This window comes from Cannabis sativa, chromosome 2 (genome assembly GCF_029168945.1).
Source record: "Cannabis sativa cultivar Pink pepper isolate KNU-18-1 chromosome 2, ASM2916894v1, whole genome shotgun sequence".
In the NCBI taxonomy this organism is placed as follows: Eukaryota; Viridiplantae; Streptophyta; class Magnoliopsida; order Rosales; family Cannabaceae; genus Cannabis; species Cannabis sativa.
In genome coordinates, this window is record NC_083602.1 from 5,340,363 (window position 1) to 5,351,062 (window position 10,700).

General features: G+C 31.3%; 1 protein-coding gene across 1 annotated transcript; it reads right to left on the bottom strand.

The window, feature by feature from the left end:
- Window positions 1-4,340: 4,340 nt before the first annotated feature.
- Window positions 4,341-6,622, bottom strand: LOC115720809 (gibberellin 3-beta-dioxygenase 1). The gene is made up of 2 exons (XM_030649985.2): window positions 6,111-6,622; window positions 4,341-5,036 (listed from the first exon to the last, which is right to left on the bottom strand). The coding sequence occupies exons 1-2, from the start codon at window positions 6,566-6,568 to the stop codon at window positions 4,460-4,462; spliced, it is 1,035 nt and encodes a 344-aa protein (XP_030505845.2). The 5' UTR covers window positions 6,569-6,622; the 3' UTR covers window positions 4,341-4,459.
- Window positions 6,623-10,700: the final 4,078 nt, after the last annotated feature.

Sequence of the window (10,700 nt, forward strand, 5' to 3'; positions counted from 1 at the left end):
AAAATATATATATGTATATAGTAGTAATGTACCTTTAATTTGTATTTCGATACTCGGGATCCCGATCCATAAGATTATTAATATATAAATTATTAAAAATAATTTTCGAATTTATTATTATAAAATACGGGCGTTACATAATAGGCAATGGAATGTGAGCTTTGTTGGTGCAAGGTGGTTGCGATCAAAGTCGATGGTAGGGAGAAGAGGGAGTGAGGATGGTGGTGTTTTGATTAGTGGTGCAGGTATGAGGGAAGGGGCGGTGTTTTGGGGTTCGATTGGTAGTGAAGTTGAGGGTGAAGGTGGGGGGATAGAGGCTGGTGTTATTGGTTCGACATTGATTGGTAAAGCTATTATGGCAGTCAATGCCAATACTAATAGATATATTAATTGTGATTACTCTGGTGGGAGTAATAATGTTGTTTCTAATGAGGAAAATATTGACTTGGTGGATTTAAAAGAGGAAGCTTGCTGTGGTTACTAGTGGTGGGACGAAAAGTGTCATGAGTGAGGTTATAGATCTTGACAATAATGACCTTCCAAATAATGTTTTTGTGGTGAGACTTATGGAGCAGGCCTGCCAGCTGCCATGAGTACTCTATGCTGGAATTGTCGTGGGCTTGGGAACCTACCAACGTCTCGATTTCTTATGGAATTGATTATCCTAAAGAAACCAATTTTTTTTATGTGAGACTATTTGTGGTAAGGAGGTTGTCGTAAAATTTAGCGTACGTATTGGTTATGAGGGGTATTTTTCCATTGAGGCTCAAGACCATAGTGGTGGTATTGCTATGTTCTGTTGCTGAGGAGGCTATGATGCTTGGTTATTCGAAAAATCATATAGATGTGGATGTTTCGGTTGGGGATCTAGTGGCATGGAGGCTAACCGGTCTATATGGTGAGCCTAGCTAATGTGAGGTTTAGGCAAGTTACTTGGGATTCGGTTCGTACCTTGAAGGTTCATTCTTCTCTTTCATGATGTATTATTGGCAACCTGAATAATGTGGGGAGTAATGATGAGAAGAGAGGAGGGAAGGTGTAGCCTAACAGGCTATTGGATGGCTTTTTAGGTATGTTAGATGACTGTGGATTTGTAACACCCTACTAGATTAGGCGTGTTGTCGTGATTTAAATGCTAGTTGTACAATCTGTTGCTAATCAACAGATTTATTGGAAAATGTGTTTAATTAATTTTTTTCATAATTAGCCTTTTAACTTTAAATAATTGAACTTTACTTAGTCGAGATCCTGTCTTTTAAAAGTTATAACCGTATTACAAAATATTAACTACAAAAGTTGTCACCTAGCGACTAACAAAATACAGTATGTTGTCCTGAAGATCGTGTTGTGTTTTGTGCCTTAAATAAAACCCATTTTAATATAATCAGATTTACTAATTCATAAAAGATCAGAAATTATTTTATGTTGCATGCTTCACATAATTTATTTCATAATTATATACTTTATGTATAAAATCTATTAAGTCCAGAAAATATACATATATATTTGTTCATGATTATAGTATTGTCAGCACAGTGGAATATAATCATGATTACATGTTCAAAAGTTTAAGTATCTTGATTTGTCAGTACACTGGATTTAGACTGACATGATAATCAGCGATAAGGTATACTTATACCTAGGATAAGTGTTATGTCCTTTCCACGACATTGGCAAAGTATATCACCATTAGATGTATGGAGTACACATTAGATTGGATCGATATCGATCTTGGATAAGATATCATAAATTTACCGTTATATCTTTCTAAGTCAATATCACTGGTTGATCTTAGGTCTATGGATCTTAATCCTGATATGGTTAGGTTCAACTCAACTGTATTATTTATGTTCTTCAAGTTGTTCGTAAAAGCTAACCAACGGTTCTAGCAGATACTTACATCTTAGGAACATGTTAGTTCAATTGAGTGGGAGCGCTAATCATAGATATGGAATCTATAGCTTCCATAAGTGTTTAGAAGTGAAACAATGATTTCCTTCGAGCTTGGCTTAATAGAGATAAATGATTGAGGCCTCATTTCAGTAATTATATTAGTTTATTAAAATATCATTTATAGGTAGCTAAGTGTTTTAAGGATAAAATACATTGAAGGTAGAACGGTAAATTTGTTCCTATTCAGTGTAGATCATCTATAGAGGATCTTTGACTATTAGGATTGTAACAATGGATAATCAAAACGTATCCATATCTTGGTACATATAGAGTGTTCTATATAATTGAGAGTGCAATTCCAAATCTATAGTGGCGCAAGGAGGAATTATTAATAAGTTAGGGAATTTACTTTGTAGATTCTAGTTCTACTTATTGGAAGCTCGGTTATACAGACCCATGGTCCCCTCACTAGTTGAGATAATACTGCTTGTAGACTCAGTCAATTGATTTTAATTAATCAATTTTAATTCTAAAATTAGACTGTGTCTTATTTATGAATTTTCACTAAGCAAGGGCTTAATTGTGAAAAAAAGAAGTTTTAGAGTCTATTTGTTAATTACGAGAGTTTGTATGGTCTAATTAATAAATAATATAAATAGAAATTTTATTTGATAATTAATATAATGCAAAAATATATAGTTTTGGCATTTATAGGATTGAAATTGGAAAATATAGTATTGTTAAAAGAAAAATAAGTGGTTGAAAAAAAGTGGCAAATTTGTAATAAGAGAGTGGTCCACTAAGTGGCCGGCCTTAGTGTGTAATTTTGCCCAATATATATATTTTTTTTTAATCTATATAATTTAAACCTAAGCCCTATTTGAAACACTATAGAAGGAACATGATACTCTCATCTCATCCAAGACTTTTAACCTGCCAAATCTAGTTTCTAACTCTGCCAAACAACTAGTAGATGAGAGACACATATTCTATAGTGATTTGAACCCTCCTTCATTGTTCTTCGACCAATTCGCCCTTAGTGATAGAATGTCATGCCCACACATAGCAAGTCAAGTACTCAATCATAGTGCGGAAGACGGTGGTAACCAACCCAAAGGAGAGAAAGAAATCCGGACTCAAATCTTGATAATACTCCACGACAAAAAAGAACAAGGGTCAGAGATTTGAGCGGAATGAATCATATTGTTTTTTGAGAAAAGTTTTAAATTAATAAGAAAAATATTAAGTTATTATTTTTTTTTTAGAAAAGCAAAATATTAAGTTTACTTGAACAACCTAAATTATTTGTAGAAAAAGTATTTTTAAACTTTTTAACTAAAATTATCGAAAATCTAGTAACTAATTTAAACAAACCAAGATTTTGTAAAGGTAACATCAAACTTATTAATATTTACAAACACAGAATGTAATATGATTATCTTTTGTATATAGAGAGGCTAATAATGTGGCCCATAAGTTAGCTAATTATACTTTAGATAACAAAGTTAGTGCTACGTGGATTGGAGTTGTGTAAGTCATGTTATACTAAGTGACTTATCTTATCCTGCGTAAATGAATCTTGTTTAAAAAAAAATATTTACAAACACAAATCTTAAAAATTGAAGAAAAGTAATTAGAAATTTAATAAAAATATGAAATACTTTTAAAAAAAAATAGAAATTAATCTAAAAAAAATGTTATGTTTAGATTTTTAGAGAAAAAAATATACTCAAATTTGTTCCCATAAAATTTAGTTTGTACAAAAATGAATTTTTAATATATTTTTTTTATATCTAAATGGACTTTTTAATAAAAAAAAAATTATTTTTTTAATTTTTTATTTAATATAAAATTTAAATTTCTTCTTTAATTTTTTTAGTCATTCAAAATAATTTTTTTTAAGATATAAATTATTTTTTAAATTTTACCCAAAAAAATTATGAATCTTTTTAATTTTTATTTAGAGTGATACGATTTGATAGTAGTTAGAATTTAGAAAATAAAATTGTTAATTTATAAAAATAAGTCACCTAACGTAAAGACTAAATTTTTATAAATACAAAAGTTTAGAAATTATTAATTATTCTTTCCATATTTATTACTATTCTTTTTAAATTTTTCTTATAAAATGATTTTGTTGAAATTTTTTTACACATGGTATGAAAACTCATCAAATATATAATTTTCACTTACCATTACTAGGATAAAACTAGTTACTAGATTGTGCATTCAACTCTTGAATAATTATATGCTTATGAGCAACTCCATGAAGGTAGCAGATTCTAGGCAAATACGGGTTTGTTTGGACAACTTGTTTTCAGGGAAATGTTATTCAATAACAAAGATGATTGGCAAACACTCAAAACTACAATCATTTAGAACACAAAGTGTTAACACAAAAATCCCACAATTAAATCATTTCAATTTGTACCACTCACAAGAAAAAATTGACAAAGCAAAATATCAGAAATTTTATTATTATTATTATTATTATTATTAAGGTTTATAAGAACATGAGAGAAAGACCAAAGATATGAGAACTAGTGCCTTGGTATATGTAACAAGTTCAATTCTTGATAAACTCAAGTGCTTTGGTATTGTGTTTTGCTTTAATCTTAAGATATTCTTTCCATGTCACAGAACGATACAAAGGAAGATGATCAAGATTACCAAGTTGAATCAACGGCGATAGTTTCACATCATTTGGTGGGCCATAGAAATTTGCCACTGAAATTCGATGATGTGTATTGTTCACAACTGCACGATGCAACACACTCTTAAATCGTCCATTAGATAGAATTTGCATCAAATCACCAAGATTGACAATGAGTGCACCATTGAGTGGATGCACTGGCACCCACCCAATCCCTTCCTTGAAGATTTGGAGACTAGTGGGTGTGTTGCTTTGGTATAGTAAAGTGAGGAGCGAGGTGTCTGTGTGAGCGGCCAAGCCCATGGCTTTGGTGGGATCAGGACAGATTGGGTATGAGTTTAATTGAAGTGGGCCGTATGGATTCTTCAACCCTGTTTTGGGCTTAACTTGTTTCGTATCTTCTTGGGTCAGGCCCAAAGACCCAAACATCAGGTCTAATAGGGTTTCAGCTAATTTATTCATCTCATTTCGATACATTACCATGACATCGCTGCAAGTAGGAACAAGAATAGCCGTTAATATTATATAATACAAAATGTGATGGAAAATCACTCTATTTGTTACACAAAAGTATCATAAGAAACTATGTAAATTATATATAAGAAAAAATGTATGTATCATAACATTATATAACACGTAAGTGTGTTAAAAAAAATAGAAATTACACATTTTATTGGGCATCATTTTTGCCCCTAACCATAAGCCATGGATATATATTTTGTTTGTGTTGACAAAAATTCTAAATAATTTATGGTGTCAGAAATAAAATTTAATAGAGTCAATTACATATTGTATAAATAAACGAAAAATTATTTCATATACTATTTTTTTTTAAATTTACGATTTAGATTGTTTTGGTAATTTTTATGTGGATTTTAATTACAATTTAAATTACTTTATTAGTTGCAATGTAAAATTTCGTAAAAAAAAAATACGTAAAAATAAAAAAATTCCTAAAATAAAATAAGCCATTATTTGAATGTAATTTGTATAGGTGCCAAAAAAATAAAAAATACTCATACAATAAAGACTAAAGACAAAAGTGATGACATCCCCTAATAGAAGCGGAGACGGGACGGGGAATCCACTAATAAAAAAATAAATTCTTAACGGCATGAGGACGAGAAACACTCCCGGCCAATTCCCCATTCTGTGTGTGCATCCCCTACTGCTAGTAGTGCAATTTCATATTGAATTTATCTTAAAACGTCACATCGGTATAGTATTAGGAACGATGCAAGATAAAAGACCCTCAAGCACAACAATACTTGTCCTCTTGGACTAAAATATTATTTTGAAAAAAAAAAATTAGTCACACCTGACAGGCATCCTACGAAGCAACCATTGCCAATTTTTTTTAAGTGTACTAAAATATAACAATACACTATCTTTTTGTCATTCCATTAAAGATGCTCTTACATAATTAAACTTTATTTCAAAAACTATCGTCGTTTTATTTTTAATATACAAAAATATTTTTAATTTTTTTTTTCAAATAAATATCGGACAAAATTAAGAAAAAATATAATAAATTTTAAAATATCTATTTATTAGTTTTACGTACCAGAAATGATTGCGTTGATGATGATCATGTGGCCAAAGTTTATGAACATCTTGTTTGGGAGATTCAACGATGGTAAACCCCTCAGACCACATTCTCTTCGGATGCAAACACGATCTTCGACAGGTTCCATACCCACTAATACTATTGGCTGATCTAAAGGCTTGGAGCTTCTGATCAAACGGTAGAGAAAACAATCCACGAGTCTGGAGCTCAACTTCATCAAGCAGTTGAGAGGAAACACCATGGTTGATCACATGAAAAATACCCCATTTCTCACAAGCATGTCTTATGAGAGAAATGGCATTTGGGTCCAAAAGATCAATTGTGGGTATTGATTCTAACAAGTTCTCATCACAAGGGTTGAGCACCCATGTGTGGGACTCAGGTACTTTGGTCATAGAAATAAAGTCGATTGGGGCAATGCATTGATACTCTGAGTCTGATGAGGTAATTGACATTATATTCAAATAAGTGTTTTTTTTCCCTTAGCTCGAATTTAGTGTTTAAACTCTCTCTTTTATCTATAGCCATTCTTATGTATGTATATATAAACACTTAATTATTATGTGGATAAAGACCAACTATGTAATGAAACTGACGAGAAAGGGTGCATGCGTGTATATCATGATGTGTGTGGCATTTGGATAAAGATTATTAATCAGTAATTAATATGAATTGCCGTTATTTTCAAGAAGGAAATTTGAGTCAGAATTCTCCAATCTACACATGGAAGATACAACTCTTATTGTAACTCATTCATTAGTAGTATAGGTACGTTACTAATTAGCAAACAAGATAAATATTTAATTTAAATTACATGACAAATCACCATAATTTTTGTATTTTAAATTTTAAGTATGAGAAGGCTGCTATGTTTTGTTTATATGCAGTATTATGGGTCACGCGCGGAGAGAAAGTGTCACAAGATGTATAGTAGTCCGTCGACTAACTTGTTGGAGAAGTCATATATGAGAATTTTATGTGAGCTAATAGGCAATGGAATGTGAGCTTTGTTGGTGCAAGGTGGTTGCGATCGAAGTCGATGGTAGGGAGAAGAGGGAGTGAGGATGGTGATGTTTTGATTGGTGGTGCAGGTATGAGGGAAGGGGGGGTGTTTTCGGGTTCGATTGGTAGTGAAGTTGAGGGTGAAGGTGGGGGGATAGAGGCTGGTGTTATTGGTTCGACATTGATTGGTAAAGCTATTATGGCAGTCAATGCCAATACTAATAGATATATTAATTGTGATTACTCTGGTGGGAAAATATTGACTTGGTGGATTTAAAAGAGGAAGTTTGCTGTGGTTACTAGTGGTGGGACGAAAAGTGTCATGAGTGAGGTTATAGATCTTGACAATAATGACCATCTAAATAATGTTTTTGTGGTGAGACTTATGGAGCAGGCCTGCCAGCTGCCATGAGTACTCTATGCTGGAATTGTCGTGGGCTTGGGAACCTACCAACGTCTCGATTTCTTATGGATTTGATTATCCTAAAGAAACCAATTTTTTTATGTGAGACTATTTGTGGTAAGGAGGTTGTTGTAAAATTCAGTGTACGTATTGGTTATGAGGGGTATTTTTCGATTGAGGCTCAAGACCATAGTGGTGGTATTGCTATGTTCTGTTGCTAAGGAGGCTATGATACTTGGTTATTCAAAAAGTCATATAGATGTGGATGTTTCGGTTGAGAATCTAGTGGCATGGAGGCTAACCGGTCTATATGGTGAGCCTAGCTAATGTAAGGTTTAGGCAAGTTACTTCGGATTTGGTTCGTTCCTTGAAGGTTCATTCTTCTCTTTCATGATGTATTATTGGCAACCTGAATAATGTGGGGAGTAATGATGAGAAGAGAGGAGGGAAGGTGTAGCCTAACTGGTTATTGGATGGCTTTTGAGGTATGTTAGATGACTGTGGGTTTGTAACACCCTACTAGATTAGGCGTTTTACCGTGATTTAAATGCTTGTTGTACAATCTGTTGCTAATCAAAAGATTTATTGGAAAATGTGTTTAATTAAATTTTTTCATAATTAGCCTTTTAACTTTAAATAATTGAACTTTACTTAGTCGAGATCCCGTCTTTTAAAAGTTATAATTGTATTACAAAATATTAACTACAAAAGTTGTCACCTAGCGACTAACAAAATACTGTATGTTATCCTGAAGATCGTGTTGTGTTTTGTGCCCTAAATAAAACCTATTTTAATATAATCAGATTTACTAATTAATAAAAGATCAGAAATTATTTTATGTTGCATGCATGGTTCACATAATTTATTTCATAATTATATACTTTATGTATAAAATCTATTAAGTCCAGAAAATATATATATTTGTTCATGATTATAGTGTTGTCAGCACAGTGAAATATAATCATGATTACATGTTCAAAAGTTTAAGTATCATGATTTGTCAGTACACTAGATTTAGACTGACATGATAATCAGCGATAAGGTATACTTACACCTAGGATAAGTGTTATGTTCTTTCCACGGCATTGGCAAAGTATATCAGCATCAGATGTATGGAGTACACATTAGATTGGATCGATATTGATCTTGGATAAGATATCATAAACTTACCGTTATATCTTTCTAAGTCAATATCACTGGTTGATCTTAGGTCTATGGATCTTAATCCTGATATGGTTAGGTTCAACTCAACTGTATTATTTATGTTCTTCAAGCTGTTCGTGAAAGCTAACCAATGGTTCTAGCAAATACTTACATCTTGGGAACATGATAGTTCAATTGAGTGGGAGCGCTAATCATATATATGGAATCTATAGCTTCTATAAGTATTTAGAAGTGAAATAATGATTTCCTTCGAGCTTGGTTTAATAGAGATAAATGATTGAGACCTCATTTCAGTAATTATATAAGTTTATTAAAATATCATTTATAAGTAGCGAAGTGTTTTAAGGATAAAATACATTGAATGTAGAACAGTAAATTTGTACCTATTCAGTGTAGATCATCTATAGAGGATCTTTGACTATTAGGATTGTAACAATGGATAATCAAAACGTATCTATATCTTGGTACATATAGAGTGTTCTATATAATTGAGAGTGCAATTCCAAATCTATAGTGGTGCAAGGAGGAATTAATAAGTTAGGGAATTTACTTTGTAAATTCTAACTCTACTTATTGGAAGCTCGGTTATATAGGCCCATGGTCCCCTCACTAGTTGAGATAATACTGCTTGCAGACTCAGTCAATTGATTTTAATTAATCAATTTTAATTCTAAAATTAGACTGTGTCTTATTTATGGATTTTCACTAAGTAAGGGCTTAATTGTGAAAAAAAGGTTTTAGGGTCCATTTGTTAATTAAGAGAGTTTGTATGGTCTAATTAATAAATAATATAAATGAAAATTTTATTTGATAATTAATTATAATACAAAACTAAATAGTTTTGGCATTTACAGGATTGAAATTGGAAAATATAGTATTGTTGAAAGAAAAATAAGTAGTTGAAATAAAGTGGCAAAATTGTAACAAGAGAGTGGTCCACTAAGTGGCCGGCCTTAGTGTGTAATTTTGCCCAATATTTTATTTTTTTAATCTATATAATTTAAACCTAAGCTCTATTTGAAACACTATAGAAAGGACATGATACTCTCATCTCATCCAAGACTTTCAACCTGCCAAATCTAGTTTCTAACTCTGTCAAACAACTAGTAGATGAGAGACACATTCTATAGTGATTCGAACCCTCCTTCATTGTTCTTCAACCAATTCGCCCTTAGTGATAGAGTGCTATGCCCACACATAGCAAGTCAAGTACTCAATCATAGTAAGGAAGACGGTGGTAACCAACCCAAAGGAGAGAAAAAAAATCCAGACTCAGATCTTGATAATACTCTACGATAGAAAATAACAAGGGTCAGAGATTTGAGCGGAATGAGTCATATTTTTGGAGAAAAGTTTTAAATTAATAAGAAAAATATTAAGTTATTATTTTTTTTTTAGAAATGCAAAATATTAAGTTTACTTGAACAACCTAAATTATTTTTTTTATGTCTAAATGGACTTTTTAATAAAAAAAAATTATTTTTTTAATTTTTTATTTAATATAAAATTTAAATTTCTTCTTTAATTTTCTTAGTCATTCAAAATATATATTTTTTAAGATCTAAATTAATTTTTTAAATTTTACCCAAAAAAATTATGAATCTTTCTAATTTTTATTTAGAGGAATACGATTTGATAGTAGTTAGAGTTTAGGAAATAAAATTGCTAATTTATAAAAGTAAATCACCTAACGTAAAGACTAAATTTTTATAAATACAAAAGTTTAGAAATTATTAATTATTCTTTCCATATTTATTACTATTCTTTTTTAAATTTTTCTTATAAAATGATTTTGTTGAAATTTTTTTACACATGGTATGAAAACTCATCAAATATATAATTTTCACTTACCATTACTAGGATAAAACTAGTTACTAGATTGTGCATTCAACTCTTGAATAATTATATGCTATGAGCAACTCCATGAAGGTAGCAGATTATAGGCAAATACGGGTTTGTTTGGACAACTTGTTTTCAGGGAAATGTTATTCAATAACAAAGATGATTGGCAAACACTC

What these genes read in the sequence shown, in the direction of transcription:
- LOC115720809 (XM_030649985.2), bottom strand. Translation starts at nt 6,568, where the DNA reads ATGTCAATTACCTCATCAGACTCAGAGTATCAATGCATTGCCCCAATC. An exon ending in CATCAACGCAATCATTTCTG is followed by an intron (nt 5,037 to 6,110) that starts GTACGTAAAACT and finishes TCCTACTTGCAG; the next exon opens with CGATGTCATGGTAATGTATC.